Below are 18,373 nucleotides of genomic sequence, written 5' to 3' on the forward strand. Positions count from 1 at the left end.
TTCTGTAGACTGTTCTGCCAACTCATGCCTCAGTTCCCTGCTATTCTCTACTCTTCAGGTGGTCACCAGAACAGTTCATATAGATAGCTGATAAATCCAAAGTAATGGTTATCACAAGGTGACTGAAGGCACTTCAGTGAAGTGGATAGTATTAAAGCCTAATCTGATAGCAGAAGGGTGTTCTACTAGAGTTCAGACAACATCACTGGCCTCTCCAAGAAATAAATCTCATTCTCAGCTTCTGCCTGGAAGCCACCTTTATCCCTACTCTTGCCAAACTTTAACAAACCTGGTACAGACCTTGGAAGGGTGGTGCTGCAGTTTGTCTGGAAAATTCAGAGGTCTGCACCTAGATGCTTGTGTAAATGTAGATTCTTAGAGAAAGACAGATTACTTACCACTACCTGGAATGTACAGTATATAAATACGTAATTTAGTTCCTGGCCTCTTTTCCCTTCTCATCAGTCTTTCTGGAGTTTTAAGCTATGACTGGAATTCTGCATGTGAAGAGAAACCAAAACTGCTGCATGTTTTCTGTCTTACCTGCTTGTGGTACAAGCATGAGGAAGTGCAAATGTTTGTCTTCTGCAAATACTGCAGAAGTCATTAGTGTTTGGGCCATAAGAATTCCAGTTACAGTTAACTTTCCTTTTGCTTGTACTGCAAAAAAAGTTGTGGAAGCTAGTCATCAATTTCCTACGTATAGTATAACTCTATTTGATATGCTATTTCATATCTGGTTAAACAAGCCTGCATTAAAAAATATTACAAACAGTACTGATTTTTGGCCCTGTAAAGTTCTCCAAAATTTTGTTTAGTGTGTTGGGTTTTCTTTTAAATGCTGTAGGCTATTGCTGTTTCTTTGTTCAGTCTTTCCATGTACACCGTAGCTATTATTTATTTAGTTAATTTTTTTGTTAGAATTTTAGGACTTAAGTTTTTTGCTGAAACTTTTGTTAGTATATACTATATAATTAGGAAATGGAGGATTCTGTACTGTTTTTGTTTTGATTTGGTGCTGTTATAAATGGGACATCGCAATTATTATTTATGGGTCACATGAAAGGATTAAAATGAGGAACTGAGCTACACTTAAAAACCTGGCAGTGGGCGGGTTAGTCTTGTATGCTATTCAGCCTTCTTTCCCCATGTGAATGGGAGCCACAGATAAAACCAGGGAAGCTGGTTGCACTGTAATGCCTGTAATTGTCTTTGGAATGACCAGGTGCTGTCAAGAAGGGATTAGATGGGAGTTACCTTCTTTTGCAGATCATATGCCTGGAATCTGGTATTTGTACTGGAGGTGTAATTTGAAAATGTCAAGTCCTGATCCTTTCTCAGGAGTTGAATCACAGAATGGCTGAGGTTGGAAGGGGCCTTTGGAGATCATCTAGTCCAACCCCCCTGCTCAAACAGGGTTACCTAGAGCACGTTGCACAGGATTGTGTCCAGATGGCTTTTGAATATCTCCAAGGAAGGAGACTCCACAACCTTTCCGGGCAACCTGTTCCAGTGCTCAGTCACCCTCACGTGAAGAAGTTTTTCCTCATGTTCAGATGGAACTTCCTGTGTTTCAGTTTGTGTCCATTGCCTCTTGAAGTTTGTTGTTTCTCTGAAATAACTTGAACTTCTAGCCTGTAGCATGAAATAATTGTCTAAATGTTTGATTTTGTGAATTGCAAAACAGTATAAACATTTTCGTTTGTCTTCTCTTTACTCCAAGGCTGAAGATGCTGTTTTCCAGGAATTCTGTGAAGAGATTGGTATAGAAAATATTCGTGTGTATGAACAAGAACGTGTGAGGCAACAAGAGGAGATTGATAGGAAAAGGTGGTATTTATAATTTAAAAGTAAAAAAGTGGTATGGATTGTATTAGACTGGGCACACTGGTAAATGAATAACTTTTTCACAGGAAATACCACAAAAACCTAAATGACTATAAAAGGTTATGTTAGCATTGCAAAAATTAGGTTAACAGCTAGCAGTTGCAGTACTGTTGTTTGGATTTATATACAGTCATCACATGTCCACAGTGGCATTTTGCAACAAACTTGATAGGATAAAATGTGTTATTTTTGTAGTACTATTGTAGAAAAATAAAATGGCAAAGAAGAACAGTTTTCTAAAATCTGCACTGAGGAATGGCTCTGTCGCAAATTGAGGATGACATGAATGAAGATGACTCATGGGCATGAGTCTTAAAGGAGAAGTGAATGTAAGATACAGTGATTTGGTATAGGAAGACACTGTTAAAGGAAGTGGAATCTTAGTTTTCTCACAGGTAACCTCCAACTAGTATTCTACTCAGACAGATGTCACAGGACCATGAATTTATATCTTAAAGAACAAGAACATTAAAATGAACTGTCTTGTGTAGTACAGGAGTTTTCAGGCAGATGACAGTTCATGGATTTCCTGGCATTCTTTACAGAAAATACAGTTTTTCTACATGACCAGTATGATTCCTAGCACTGAACTCCATTTTCTTTTCAGCAGTCCCTTCAGCTACAAAGCGACTCCCTGACTGTGTTTCAGAAACTTGGGCAAATGTATGTGCTGGCTAGGGCTGCAATGAAATAGTAGTACAGTGCATTCAGTTGAAGTTTAAGCACATGCTGGCAGAAGTGGTTTGATCATTTATTTATGTTGTCAAGAACTGGAGTTCGGTGAGGTAGAAAAATGAGTAATAAAAGAATGAGAGGAGTAGCATTTTGCACGTGTAGATGCTACGTTGCACATGTGGCCTGGGATTGTGGTTGTTGGCCCTAACTTGCCAACATGACATTAGTCCTGTAAGCCTGTGCTGCGGTGTCTTCTTGCCCAGGTCTAAAGAGCTTGGAGCTGGTGCGGTGCCAGCCATTTTGCGTGGACAACAGCTCAGATGCAGAACTCACTAATGGTAAATCATCCAGGAGCTCCAAGCTGAGAGGCAGAAAGCAGCAGCTGTGAGGAAACCTTTCTGTAAACAGCCCCTGAGTTTTACTTCATTCTATTCTCACAGTAAAGTGTGACGTAGCTTCTGCCATTGTACTGTTCTAAACAAATACAGCTTTCAGGTGAGAGATGGTGAGCAAAGCTGAATGTGGCTAAAAAAGCTCTAGTCTCTTGCTTGTTAATTGCCACCTCCCAGCTGAGATTCCTCACAGTTCTCAGATAAATATATATGTCAGCTGATTAGGAGGCTTACTGAGGCAGCATAGGGGTCCCAGGCATGTAATAAATATACAGCATCAGTGTAGTCTTTTACCAGCTCCTATCTGCATCACTTACAAATACATCCTATATACTGAGAAACTTGAAACTTTTGTGTTCCTTTTCTTACTGGATGTGACTATATTATGTGTTTACATGGTATTTGTTGAATTGATTATCGTTGTATTTTCTTCTAATTTCCAGTATATCTGCAAGGTGCTATGTAGTGGAATCAATGATCCAAATGTATACAAATTCTTGTATTTAAGTAAAAGATATTTTTGTTTATATAAATATATGTATATTTTATATAGTATATATATTTATATACACTAAATAGTAAAAGTGAAAATGTTTCTTTTAATACCTACTAGTACTAGCCTGTAAGTGTTGGTTTGAAATACTGTACTTTGACTAGACTGGAGTTTGAAAGCCAGAAGACACGACTAACCATTCAGCTTGAATATAGTCATGATCATCTACAAAAATTAACAAACGCAGTCAGTACGTTGAGGGAGACCATCCATAAAGATGAAGCTGAGATTGCTAGGCTGCAGAAGGTAACCAGAATACACGTGCGCACACACACACACACACACACACACATGCATATATATATACGTGTGTGTGTGTGTGTATATATATATATATATATATAGTTCTAGTCTTAAATGACTGTTAAAAAATTCAGTTGCATTTTGTTGTTTTAACCTTGAAATAACCTCTACAGTCATACTAAATTTTTTTTAATGAAAAACTGTACAGAAATCAGGAAATTTGAGATTACCGTATATACAGTATTATGTTGCTTTTAGTTTATATCAAAAGGCAGCATATGACTACAGATAAAACTAATAGCATGTGGTTGAGATTTTTTTAGAAGGCTTTATGAGTAATAGTAAACAACTATAGTGCTTTTCATCTTCAAGGTGTTCACAAATATTAATAGGCTTAAAATAATTGACTATGAATGCTAATTTAGATTTTTAATTGAAGTAACACATATGCATTTCTCCTTCATAGTGTGTTTTTTCTTAAATTACTTCCATGAGATCATGTTGACTATATGTAATAAAAATATATATTCATAATTAATTTTGATTATATTAATGTTGCTTGTTAAGTAAACTGTGCTTGTGATGCACTGGAAAGTGAAGGAGAAAAGATGTGTAACAGTGCTTTGAATAAAAAAAATAGAAGTGAAATGTAGAACTGCTCCAAAGCAGGGAAAAAAAACACATGCATCACTTGAACTCTGCTATTGTATGTTAAAAGCATTTAAATAAACAAATATATATTTAATACATAAGAAGATATGTTTTTCTGATACTGAGCAAAAAAAATGGCCCTGATTCACTGATGCATAAAAACATGTGTCTGACTTGATGCATGTGTGTATAATTCTATTGAAATAAGACTTTGAGCAAGATCAGAAATTTTGCCCTGGAGAAGGATTATGTGATTCTAATTCTAAAGGTGCTTCATTCTGATGCTGCAACAGCAATAAGTCCTGATTAGTTTGTTATAATATTTGTTTCTAAGCACCATGTCTTTATGCACATACCAGAGTTACTACTATATTCTAACAACTAATTTCTAGCAATTTAGCAATGGTGTGGAATATATATATGTGTGTGTGTGTGTGTATATATGTGTGTGTGTGTGTGTGTATACACATGTACATAGGTATGTATATGTATGTGCATACATACCTGTATGTATATATAAATATAAAAAATATATATAAATAAATGAAATGTATATATATAAATGAAATATGTATGTGGGAAGACTTTTCTAGAGTATCTGTGCAGTTTATTTGTTCTTTGCAGATTACCTGTAGATTTATTTCTAAGGAACAATAATTTTTAAAGGATTTCACTTTTTAAAGGTGTTCCTAAATATGTTGTAGAAGTACAGCAGATGGGATCCTTCCTGCAGTGCTAAGGGAATAACTGAGGAAAAAGGAGTAGTCTACAGACTGTAATAGTCCTGGTATCCCTGCCTTTAGAATTTAGATGGTACAGTTACAAATCTGGAGCTGGCCATGCTATGTATACAAAACATCTGGATCTTCCTATGTGTATTTTAGATTTTGTGCTGTAACACTTTAATGTACTATAAGAGGTTAAAACTTTAATCCTCTTTTCTGTTTAACAGAGGTTTCATATTAAGCTTTTTGGTAAAAGATTAAAAATGTAAATATTTCTATGCAGGATGAGGAAAAGCTTCTAAAAAGGGTGAATGAAATTGTGGAGGAGCAGCAACATCTTAAGGATAGATTAAATGCTCATAAATCTGAGGTTATAAAAACCCAAAATGAAGTTGAAGAGTTCAGAAGGACATTGTTAACTCTTAATAGGTAATTACTAATTGTATGCATGGGAAAAATGATCAATGTAATAATTTTTAGATTTTTAATGATCACATGCTTGAATTTCTGTTGTTCTGCTTTCCTGTGAAAGGTTCATTAGAGACATAGTAACAGAATTACAATATGCATTAGTTTAAAGGTGTTCCTAGTTCAGTATGTGGTTCTCAAAAGTAAAGAGAAACAGACTATTTCATGAAAGCATCCCATAATAAGGTAGGTTACTCTGTATATAGCTAGTGTTAGCATGCATTGTAATTTCTGATCAATATCTCTTGATTCCTGATAAGTACATATTAGCTTATCTTTTTTTGGGGGGGGGGCTATATTAAAATGACCAAAAGTATACATTAGGTTTGCTGATAGTTTCATATTTTCATTTGAGCTGTATAGCTTATTTCAATTCATAAGAATTCTTTTTTTCTGATTTCAGTGTTCTCATTTTCTCCAGGCCTTTCAAGTGTTGTGTATCTTAAAGCACTTCATGTTAATTTTAGGTCACTATTTTGTCATAAACTCTGCCTTTAAATCAACTGCTGTGGGGATATTTCATACTTCAGTTTTCTAGTGCTTACTGGTATGTTCCTGTGTTGCCTCTTAATCAGAAGTTTTCTTTAAAATTTAACTGTCTTTAAAAAAAATGGTATATTGGCACAGTATGGCTAAGCAAATTTATAGAATTTTATATAAAATCATGAATTGGATACTTTATAACTCATTTTATAGTTCATTTATAGTGCATAATTTTAACAACACAAGAGACTGTTTCATCTCTGCCTTATGCAGCCACTACCAAAGAAATTTGTTGAAAAGAATCAAGTGTATTTCGATTAATGGGAAAAGATAATTGATTACAATTTAAAAAGGATCAAATCTCCATGCATAGAGGCAGACCTGAACAGAACAGAGCTTATCACTGTTGTATTTAGGAGGGTTGGATATTTGAACTTGCAATGTATTGAAATTATGTCCATGCTGCTAACGCTTACCTTGTGGTAAAGTTAAGAGCTTAGAGTAGCAGGCTGTATTTTGCATGCTAGAATAGTAAATGGTTTCCATCTCTCTCTGAGTATTTTGGGGAATGAAGAGGATGGAAGAATTTAAATACCAGTTTCCTTCATTTTTGATAGGGAGTACAGAGGAAAAAGCCCTCCTTGTGCTTTGGTAAATGTTTTTCATACTGTAGGGCTATGGATGCTGTTGGTAGTGATGATGCTATTTTAATAGTTTTCTGCCTTTTGTGTAGGGAAGCTAGCAAATTACAAAAGGAAGCTACAGCAATAGAAACATCCCTGGAAGAGAAAAGATTAAGAAGACATAATTTGCTCCTTGAATGCAAGGTGCAGGACTTGAAAATAAATCTTCTCTTTGGATCACTGGATGACATCAGCGAAGTAGAGGTACTTAAAATGTTTATGGAAGAGAGATATGAAGGAGAAATTATTCAGTCTTGGATTTAAAGATTTTTTCCTTCGAGGGCTGATTGTCATGTAAAATAATGTTAATGTCACTGTTTTGGTGTAATTAGGCCTTATCCATTCAGTCAAAGGATTTTTGTTTAGTAGACAAAAACGTTTGCAGGTGTTTCTGTCACACTTGAAATATATTTCTGCAAAATAAATAAATTTCTGGAAATCTCAAGGAAATTGGTATGGAGTGTTCCAGACAGACACATATAAGAAGACACTCAGCGATCAAGTCAGAACTGTAAATAAGGCATGTATATGGGTTGGAAGAAGATTTGGTTAATCATCCATTCATAACATAAATGCTGTCTAAAGCCATCTTTCTCCCTTTATTAGATGTAGAAATAGATATTCACAGAAATTAGAGATAGGCTAGAATAGAAATATTCCTGCTGGTAGAGGATTAGTTTTTCCTAGTTCTCCCTATTCTTCCAGCATGTCTTTAGTGAAGAGAGATACTTTCTCCACTGTTACAAAACTAAAGAGCTGTTTGATTTTGAAGGGCCTGTGATGGGGCTGCAAATTTGGAATGAATCTTGTTGAACCCATTCCTTAGGAAAATGACCTTCGTTGGAGCATGGGTGTAAATGGGTGGGTCAGAAGGAAAATAAAGGCAGTGAGGTAGGCAGTCTTTGAAGGGAAAGATGAACTGATAATCATCAGAGTATGTTGTTACCTCAGCTATATCATGGTTAATGAATACAGGAGAGATGAAACCAAGGAGGAGGCAGTAGCATTAAAAATTTCATTCCTAATTAATATCACTGAGAAGACAGTAAGATAATGGTTCTGAGAAAGAAACTTGGTAGGAAAGGGGCTGATAATGATATGCATTAGGTGTTTCATTCAAGAGTGAATAGTTGTTTGGAATCCAAGCTTACAATGGCCAGAAGATACTCTGCTTATGAAAAGGAATTGAAGCCAGTCATTTCTTTTGAGGCCAGCTGAGTGGAAGAAATGCCCTGATTTACACGTCGGAGCCTTTCCTTGAATGAATTGTCAGGAGAAAGGGAATTCTTTCCACTCGAGAAAATGGTATATTTACAATATGTTCATTGTTCTAAATGTATTAAAAATAAATTACTGCTGGTTTCATCTTAACTTCAAACTGAAATAGGCAGATGTTTTAATCTTCATATAAAAGGTGCATTTTCTGTTAGAATCACAGAGTGTTAATTAATTAGGAACTCCATTTTGGTGGGGGGGGAGGGGACAATCAATGGGAAAAGTACTGTTTCTCTGCTATCCTGTTACCACTATCTCCTTTTCTTACATCCTCTTAATGTATTGTTTTAAGAGTTAGAAGTTCACTGTTTCATATTTCTACACTGGAATGTCCTTTGTATCTGTAGCTAAGAACTGAAATAGAAGACACTCAGATTACATCAAGTATCTATGAAAGAGAAGAGGCAATTCAGATAGACTACAGCAGCCTACCAGAAGACCTGAAGGTAATTTTTTTTTATTATTAATCTAATTATTGTATTTAATAGGTAACTAATTTTAAATTAACACAGATTGAAATGTTTTATTTTTATTTATTTTATTTATTGAAATTATTTACTTATTTTTCATCCTAGCCTTTAAATAGAACTTACTTAAAAAAACAGTAATCCTAAGAGTGTGTGTGTGTGTTCTGTTTGCCATCATACATAGCACTAATATAATACATGGGATTTTTGGATAGGTCCCATATACGTAATATAAAAATTTATCTCAGCTATAGAAATAAAATGGAGAAACAGTAAATACAATTTGATTTTTCTCTCCTATTTTATCTTCTGCCTTTAAGTTTCAACAAACAGTATGGGTTATGAAACAAAATTCTGGAAATTAGTGATTGGCTGCCAAAGGGTTTGTACCACTTCATTGTTGGAGAATGGCACTTAAAATACTGTCCTCTGTAATGGTCCAGCAGGTCATGTTTTCTCAGAAGTTTTTGTCTCTCTTTTCTTTTTAATCATCATAGGTAAAATAATTGATGAAGGTTAGGTACAGAGCAAGGTAGAAATCTGTCATCATTTGAACTTGGCTTGAAGAACTTTTCAAGAACCTGTCTTGAAAGGTTTTCTCCACAAATCGAGTAATGCAGCCAGCTAATCCTCCTTCTATGGTGTATTTTAACCCAGACTTCTAGGCTCAAGGGAACTCCCTGTCTGTTTTTAAAGGTCTTGTGGAACAATGCTTAAGACTTAGTAAATTGATTCTGAGAACTAAGAGCCCTTGGTGGAGCTTCTTGTTTTGTTGTCTTTCCAAATAAAGCTGATTGAGGAGTGGGGTACTTCCCCCAGAAGCCATGACCATTTGTTGTATATGTTGAAATATCTTGGCCTAAAAGCAAATTGTATGACTTCAGTATTTTTCTTTAGGAGCTAGAGACTGATAAGGAGATTGAGATTCATCTAAACCAGCTTCAGCAGGAAATAAAAGCTAAAGAAAATACTTTAATGAAGACAGCTGCCCCAAACCTAAGAGCAGTAGAGAAATTGCAGATTGTTCGGGACAAGTTCCAAGAATCAATAGATGGTAACACTGAATCTTTCTTACTAATCTTTTTTGTGACTGTGCGAGTTCTCACCCTAATTTAAAATCCTTCTGGGGTTGGCACTGCTATTCTTCCTCCTTTCATGTATTAAGGTATTTTTTGTGCCTAAGTCCTTTTCCTCAGTCATCTTTTAATAACATGCAAACAAGGTTATTAATAAATACTTTGCAATATTTTCTTGAAGTACAATTTCAGCTATAACATAGCTTATCTTTAGCAAAGATGCTTTCTTGATCAAATGACATCATAAAGGGTTTTTACTTATTTTCAAAAAACTACTGCTGACTTTAATTATAAAAATGTTTATTTTTTCTTAATTGAAGAAACATGTACATGTTGTCAATAACTCGGACATAAGCAATTACTGCAGAATTATTGGGTGTCCTCAAGAGCATTTTAGATGTTAACATACTACCAAAAAGAGGGAGTTCTGAAGCTATAGCAACAGATAAATGTTGGTGCTGTTTAAAGACACCCAGCTTATAGAAATGACTAGAAGGAACAATTTTTTTCATTGCGCCAGATTGATGTGGCATTGAGGAGACTGAATACATGCTAACTTCATGCTTTTGGGGCCCCCCAGTTGAAATCTAGAAGGAAACTCATTGGTATGCTGTTTGTATGTGCATTAGAGCCTTTTCCTGTAATAAATATTTTCCTTGATGCTTGTTATGGTACACAATACATATTTGTTCTGTGTATTTGCTTAGAGGCTTATTATGGAGTAATTTCAGTAATTTTTTTCATAGCTTTTGAGACCAGCAGAAAGGAGGCCAGAATATGCAAGCAAGAATTTGAACAGGTGAAAAAAAGGAGATACGAGCTTTTTAGCCAGTGTTTTGAGCATGCCTCCATAGCTATTGATCAGATCTACAAGAAACTTTGCAGAAACAGTAGTGCTCAGGTGTGTCATATTCTCAGGTACTTGGCTTAAAAAGCCTAATCCAAGCTTTGTTATCTAGGATAAGAAAAACTTAGTAATATTTTTAGTTTCCAGAGACTGTTTCAATCCTGAAGAAGAAATTTACACAAATAATAGAGACTAAAGAATTTTAGAAGAGTCAGATGATGAATAGATAATATGCCAGACCATGTTTGACATGAGACAGAGTAATGCCATCTAAAGTATTAACCAAATGGGAGACCTGATAGTTGGTTTAGTTTTGCTTTTCATATTTAGTAGACGTGCAAATTATCATTACAGACGTGTGAAATATATTCAAGTACTTCATTTAAAAACAACAGTGGTTTACAGATCTAGTGATAGCAATAGCAAGTAATAAAAAATACTTAATCGATATAAATAAATCTAAAAATCATAATGAAATTATTATTTCAGTATTTCAGTGCTAGTTTATATGAGGTTTTAAAGGTTCTTATAGCTCTGTTAAATAAATAAAAACAATGACTTAATGTGTCAGTAACTTCATTGTGTCACAATGGTACTAATCTCTGCTAGTCTTTCAGTGTTAATGCCTAAAATAAAAAGAGAACTCCCAAACACTTTGGTCACGTCAAATTCAGTAGATACTGAATTAAAGAGTTCAGGCTTGAACTCTCATCCTTTTAATCTTTAAATTTTGTGTTTTACCTCAGAATCAGATATTCAATGAACACCTTAAATATCTTTAAATGTGTATTTTAGGCTTCTAGGTTGGACTGGATAATAAAGCATTTCTGTCTTCAAAATTACTGGGTACATACCTTCTCCCCTGGACTAAACATTAGGCAGATCTTGACTTTGCATCACTCAAGAAGCTGATCAGTATTTTCCAGATGCATTTCAAAAAATGAGTAGTTTAGTACTTTCTTTCTGAGGTCTGTGATACAATGCCTTGACTTCAGCCATAGTGGTAACCTGGCTGAGAGACTAGCCTGAAATTAGCTGAGAGGATAAAACTAATAGGTACTAATACAGTAACTGAAGGAAACCGGTCTGACTGCATTGGAAGCTAACTGAATGTTCTGTGTGTGGTGAGTGTGTTTGTATTTTGGTCAGCTCAGGAAGGGGTTAGCTTGGGCTAGGTTGTGGCTTGAACAGATAGATACTCTTTAAGTGACTAACACCCCTAACATGAAAATAGGGAAGTTCTCATAGCTTGAGTTAGTTTCATTTCTAGAGATTCTTAATGCAGAGGATGTTTGTGCACTGAATATATTGCTCAGTCAAATTTATTTCATCAGCACATTGTGTGTTAGAAGTACTTTAAAAGAAACTGCTGCCTAAAAATGTTGGACAGACACAGATGCGCTGGTGGATTCTGCACCAGATCTTTTCCATTATTCCTCTGTAGAAAAGAGAAATGTGGTTCCTTTCATATCTTGAAGAGCAAGGAGTGTATGTACCCTAGTAATTTGGAAAATTTTCTAAGTAAGTGATTTGCTAACAGTATCCGTACATCTGAAGACTTCCTCTTACATAGGTATATGCAATGACATAGAACTGGGAGTTGTTGTGCCACATACTTGACATGTTTACAGCTTGAAGAACATTGCAATAGCAATGAAAGGCATTCTTAGCAGAGAAAGAGAATATGCATCCCTCCAACAAAACAAGAATGTTGCAAGCACTACATTTTAGCTCCAGAACAACTTACCACAGAGGCTTCTTTAAATCAAAGTACAAACATCCTTTGTCTCTCACTGTATCTATGACTTGACAGGACCTGTATGAAATGGACAGTCAACTATAGAAATTTTTCTTTTATCTGTAGCAACTTGTGCAGAGGGGATGAGATTGTATTAGACTGTTCTGTTTAATGGGAGAAATAAACCATGTAGCACTTAGTTTATCCATACTACTTTAACAGATTGGTAAATATCCGTATTTCTAAAATAATACTTCCAATATGGGGGAATGGGAACCAGTATACAAAGTATACAGAAAGCCTACATATGTTAAAATCTTTCTCCAGATAGTATGAAATGCAGTAGCAACTTAAAGATAGATTCTGTAAAATTAACCTTCCACAAAAAAAGATAAATTTGTAAATGTATGTACTTACAAAAGTGAAAACTACTTTTTAAATCTAAGGTTTAAAAAATTAAAATAATTACGTAAAAGGTGATAAAATCAGGTTTATTTGTTAATTAAAAGTATGTTACTAACAGGTATGTGAAGCTATTTCTAAAATGATTTTTTGCTAATTAGCCTCCTAGGTCATACTTCATTAGCAAGGACAGATTCACTGGGAATTTTTATAGTGCTACTCTTCAGTATGGATGAACAACTGTTTCCTATAAATGAAGCTAACTTACCAGTTTCAACACTACCTCAGAATTTAAACCTAAAAAAAAACCTTAATGATTTTATAAATGTCACTATTAATAATGAAATGTATGCATTTCCAGGCATTCCTTAGTCCTGAAAATCCTGAGGAGCCTTATCTGGAAGGCATTGGCTTTAACTGTGTTGCTCCTGGAAAACGCTTTATGCCAATGGATAGTTTGTCAGGAGGTGAAAAATCTGTGGCAGCTCTGGCTCTTGTATTTGCTATACACAGGTAAAAGATATTACGGGTTAAAGGAGATGTTACAATGTCATCTAAATGTATTGCTGCATAAGTGGCAGAAAGACAAACTGTGTTGTATTTACAAACATATTGAAAATCCGCTAATACAGTATCCAAACACCGACTAAAAATCCTTTATTCTTTCTCTGTCATTACTTCTTTTCTTAACGGAATTTTATGATAAAGTGAATCTCAAAGTATTTAGAATGTTTATTAGCATTAACATTTTTGCATCTACATGTGAAATAATGCATTTTCTTTCACAGTTTTCGTCCAGCACCTTTTTTTATTTTAGACGAGATAGATGCTGCCCTGGATAACACAAACATTGATAAAGTAAGTTTATCGTTTTTACTTTATTGTTAATCTGCAACGATATAATGGTATCTTTTTCAGAAGGATGGTTACTTTTCATTACACATTGCTGGGATAAAGAGAAAAGAAGAAATTGATTACACTTTTCTAGTCTATTTCAAAATATACTAGATTTGCAACAGAAATAATTATTTTGAGGTATTTGACCAAGGTTAGGTTTAAACTTCTAATTCTAACTATGTATTTTAATCAGTCCCCAAATTGCAAAGGTGAGAAAATGTCAGGAGTGTAAAAGTATGCAGCATGAATGCATGTGCTACAATCTGACATGAGGGTCACCTGTGAATTGCTAATTATGTTTGTTTGGTTTGTTTTCTTTCTTTTTTTTTTTTTTTTTTAAAGCACCCTGAGTTCCTCTAAGAAGTAAAAAAGAATGTGTCTGGATATTGAAAATCAAGTCATTCTATCACTGGAATTATTTATTTGATTTGGCCTACTAAATAATTTTATCTCCATTAACACTAATTAAGGGCTATCACTCACTCCCATTTTTGCTGCATTAATTCTTGCTTGATGAAAAGAACTTTCCCCTCTGCCCCGATTTCTTTTTCCTTCTTTGGTAGTAACTGTTCACTATAATGATAAAATTATGGTAGAATGGAATACAAACAATAAAGATTGGCAATTGTTGATGTGAGTCTCTTAGAGAAGCTTCCAAAGGAGGTCGTATTTAGGAGAGGAATCAGAAAGATCTCCACGTTATCTGGATTCTTTTCTGTGGAAACATTCCTCTCTTCATAAAGTAAGCTATGCTTCCAGCAAATTTAATAGTGAGGTGAGTCTTGATATCTAAAGTCATTAAAACAGTTTTATGAACAAATTTTTTTCTAACAGAGTTCACTGTGTGGAGTACCAAGGTTTGCTTGGAGGTACCTCTACAGCAGAGAGCTGAGGAAGGTGCATTGTTTGTGCCTGCCAGATAGATAGAATTCCTTCTCAGAGATTGCTGACCCCTGGTAGCTTTGTGAGAAGCTTCGGGCTCTAATGCCACATATGACTGAAGAGATGTCCACTTTACACCTAAGAATATACTAAGCAGCATTCCTCCTCAGAATGCTATAAACAAAGAATAGCCTCAAATTTTTTACACAACTTCATTTCTTAAATAAAACCTATCATAAATCTGATTGATTGATTGATTTAATTCAGGTAAAAATCACATTGATACCATACTAAGTGTTTTCAAAAGACACTCATATTAACTCTTGCATCATCGTTAGCTAAATAGTTTCTAGGCTTGTAACTTTCAATTTGTAGTATTTTTACAGTTTGAAAGTATCATATTTCATTTGAAGCATCAGCAACTATAATGTATGTTTGTAAGTTGTATGTTCAAGAGAATACAGAACATTAATGTAGAGAGTATAAATGTTTTAAGTGCTGGTCTAATATGTACTTTAAAAAATACATCCATAAATATTCTTTTATACCAAAGAATTATCAAACTCCAACTATATTACTCATTAGGGTTAACCCTGAAATTGCCTTAGTAGTCTACATTGAGCTTTTAGTTCAATTCTTGCCACCAATTCAATCTGGCATTTCTGTTGAGCTTCTTGCTATGAAGTTGAATCGGGCTTCTGCCTGTTTTGTAACCTTCACTGCTGAAGATGCCTGTATCTATTACATACAGATTAAGCATAATAGGTGCATAGCCACTGCCAAAAATTTTCTATTTGATTTAGTGCCCCTTTCACAGTTCTCTTCCTATCTCCTGCTCCCATAATAAAATATATACAATACTACATATATTTGTTTTATACCTATATATAACTTACAGTAATAATACAAAATATAATAAAATGCTTCCAGTGTAGGATTGGGGCAGGGGAGGGGACTTGATTGCTAAAAGGGCTGCCTTTTTCATATGAGCAACAAGGAGCATGAAACCTGTGATATGGCCTGTTACTTCTAATATAGCTGGAGAATCAGCTTACATGACTCAGTGACAAATCAGTGATTTCCTAGGAAAATCTTTAATTAGCTTGAACATTTATCTAGGTCTTGTTAGGAGCAGAGTCAGACTATTGTTTAAGCATGTATGACAAGTGTCTTAAATTGTAGCATGAGCAAAATCAAAATGGCAGTGCTCTGCAAGAAGAATTAATTAACTAAATAATACTTCACTGCTCTTTCATATCTTTTTCCTTATTTGTAAGATGCCCTATTACTGGAAAGCATCAGAATCTTCAGACAGAGGAAATAAATATTGCAAGTGAGCAAAATGATATACTCAGTGTAGTTTACCATTTGGAAATATTATATGTTGCTAGTACTTACTGGTAGAGAATTTGCTTAGAACTAAATAGTAGTATTCTTTCCATTTTTTCTGTTTAAGGATTTACTAAAGCAGTTTCCAGCAATTTAATTACACCTTCAAATTAACAACTTAAAGGAAAGTTAATTTTGTAACTGGTTAAATCCAGTTACCTTCTATCACACATACCAGATAAAACTGTACAGACAAAAATCTTAACTTAAAAAATACAGTTCTTTCTTTATTCAGCATTTAATTTCCATTGTGGGATATTGTCTTATTTAGCCTTCAATTTATAGCTTAATTTCTGTGCCTTTCACTTTGCAGATCAATGAAAAAAATATTGCTCTGCTTGCAGCAAAATGTATATTTAAAATCTTAGTATACAACCAGTAACAGCCACTTTTTTTTTTCTTACTCAGGAATTTTCACCTACCATCCAAACTATGTTAATTATATTAAGTAAAATATTTTTCATTGGCACTGACATTTTTCTGTAACCTTATTCATTGAAGTGAATGATTGTTTTCATACGCATTTTTAAAAAGGGGCAAATTTGAGGGGCTGTGTTAAGAACATGCAAAGTAGCTGTCTTAGACTGTTTTATTCCTCATTTTATCCTGCTTATTTCATAATAAAATTACTGAATTCTACTGCTAACATAATTCAGTTCCTTCTGCATCATTCCCTAATTATAGTAATTAAAGTGTGGTTTAAGTCTGCCAGAACTAACTTACTGAATTATTTGGCTTCTCTCCAAAGGTATCAAGTTTCATTAGAGACCAGGCACATGAACAGATTCAAATGATAGTTATTTCTTTAAAGGAAGAGTTTTATTCCAAAGCAGATGCATTGATTGGAGTGTGTCCAGAGGTAACAATTAATTACTACTTACTTAGAATTTTGTTAGACAATACAAACTGTTTTTTGTTAAAGTATTGATTTGCACCTTAAGAATTACCACATTTAATCATTATGTACATAACTGGGCCATTGGATTTGAACCACTTTATTTGCCTTCTGAAGTAATCACAGATAACAACTTGGCTAGCAGATCATTTTGGCTGACTCAAGCTTATTATTGTATCTCATGGTCAGTTATGAAATACTTATTTCAAGTAACAAACGTTCTAAATTGTGTGATCCTTCTTCTCAGCGTGATGACTTTATGTTCAGTCAAGTACTGACTTTGGATCTTACTGCATATCCAGACATGGATGACCATGAAAGAAGAGAGAACACACACAGTTCTGGATTGGAATAAAACATGGATGATTTCAGGGTCATGTGAAAATAACAAGAACTGTTTTACAGTTGACTTTGTAACAAGTCTGAGTTTGAATGGGGTATTAAAGGTTGATGGAGAAATGTTTATCTTTCAAACAAAGCAGTTTTGTAAAATTTTGAAAGAACCACCTACTATTCATTGATAGTTTTGTTACAAATGAGAGAGCCAAAGCTTTTTATTGAAGTGCATGTATTCTGATAAGCAAAGTCTTCTCTTTAACTGTTTATTTGCCTTAAGATGAAGGACCACAGGTTCACATAAAACACACTATTAAAAAGAATTAGACTTAATGGATTTTTTTTTAAGAAGGAAAAAAAATAACTTCTTTAGCCATAGTTGCAGTGTGCTGCCAATGCACTTCAAAATTTCTCTTAGGTGGCAGCTGCATATGTTTGCCTTAAGATAGGGTATTTCCTATTCTACAAAACAGGGTATTGTAATCTAGCTGTTGTCTCACATGACTGTGATGCCTAGTGAGATTTTTAGTAGTCCACTGCAACCTTAGGAAAATATTAGTTTTACCAGGGCTCATGCTGCTTTTCCATATGAGTGATATAACCTGGAAGAATTCCACCTTTAAGGTATTGTACCCCACACAAAAGTGGGAAGAGCAAAACAAGTGCAAGTCAGATGCCCTACAGGTAGCAACCTCAGAGAAAAGTATCTTATATTAGTTTGCAGTTGAGATTGTTATACTGCAGCTGTCCCAGTAGAGTGATTTTTTTTTTTTTCTTTTGATATCAGTGCTTCCTCTAAGAAGCAAAGATAATGAAGTTGGTTAAGTGATTCTAGCTCTCTCAAACATCATTCTTACTCTGACCTGTGTTTCACTTTGGTATATGTTAGAGCATTGGGGGGTTTTTTTGCTTATTTCATGTTTGTTTAAACAATTACATTATATGTTCACAAACTATCTTCCTTTAGGGCACCAGACTTCTATGCTTATACCGTGTAATGTGCTCCTCCTATTGTGCTTGTTGTGCACAACTGAATAGCATTGGACATCTGGTGCTACTGCATAAGCAAGGAATGACATACATGAACAGTAGATACCATAGGAACATGTTAACATAAATGTCTCCACTTACTTAACAATAGATGAATGTTTATTAAATACTAATGTTGCTGCCACACTTCCTTAAATAAAATTATTTACTCTCAACATGCATCATGACTTAGCATCAGTCCCTTACCTCAGAGGTGAAAATGTGTATATTAGTGTGAAGGATGAATAGAAGGGCAGCCTCTAGCATTTTCCACAGAGATCTTGACCCATGCCAGCCTGTTTATTGTGAGTATAGTTCTATTTTTGTTTTGTTTTTAAGCCATTTACTAAGAATACCCGCTTGAAATAAATAGAAAAATA

General features: G+C 34.5%; 1 protein-coding gene across 1 annotated transcript in view; it reads left to right on the forward strand.

The window, feature by feature from the left end:
• Nucleotides 1-18,355, forward strand: part of SMC1B (structural maintenance of chromosomes 1B) — a 39,006-nt gene extending 20,651 nt beyond the window's left edge. The window contains exons 15-25 of the mRNA XM_067294629.1: nucleotides 1,724-1,830; nucleotides 3,612-3,753; nucleotides 5,410-5,555; nucleotides 6,811-6,964; nucleotides 8,383-8,481; nucleotides 9,400-9,556; nucleotides 10,325-10,479; nucleotides 12,927-13,078; nucleotides 13,354-13,423; nucleotides 16,482-16,592; nucleotides 16,876-18,355. Coding sequence (XP_067150730.1) covers nucleotides 1,724-1,830; nucleotides 3,612-3,753; nucleotides 5,410-5,555; nucleotides 6,811-6,964; nucleotides 8,383-8,481; nucleotides 9,400-9,556; nucleotides 10,325-10,479; nucleotides 12,927-13,078; nucleotides 13,354-13,423; nucleotides 16,482-16,592; nucleotides 16,876-16,983 — 1,401 coding nt within the window. The 3' untranslated portion in view covers nucleotides 16,984-18,355. The remainder of the gene's footprint in view (nucleotides 1-1,723; nucleotides 1,831-3,611; nucleotides 3,754-5,409; nucleotides 5,556-6,810; nucleotides 6,965-8,382; nucleotides 8,482-9,399; nucleotides 9,557-10,324; nucleotides 10,480-12,926; nucleotides 13,079-13,353; nucleotides 13,424-16,481; nucleotides 16,593-16,875) is intronic.
• Nucleotides 18,356-18,373: the final 18 nt, after the last annotated feature.

Source organism: Apteryx mantelli, chromosome 1 (assembly GCF_036417845.1).
Source record: "Apteryx mantelli isolate bAptMan1 chromosome 1, bAptMan1.hap1, whole genome shotgun sequence".
Classification (NCBI taxonomy): domain Eukaryota; kingdom Metazoa; phylum Chordata; class Aves; order Apterygiformes; family Apterygidae; genus Apteryx; species Apteryx mantelli.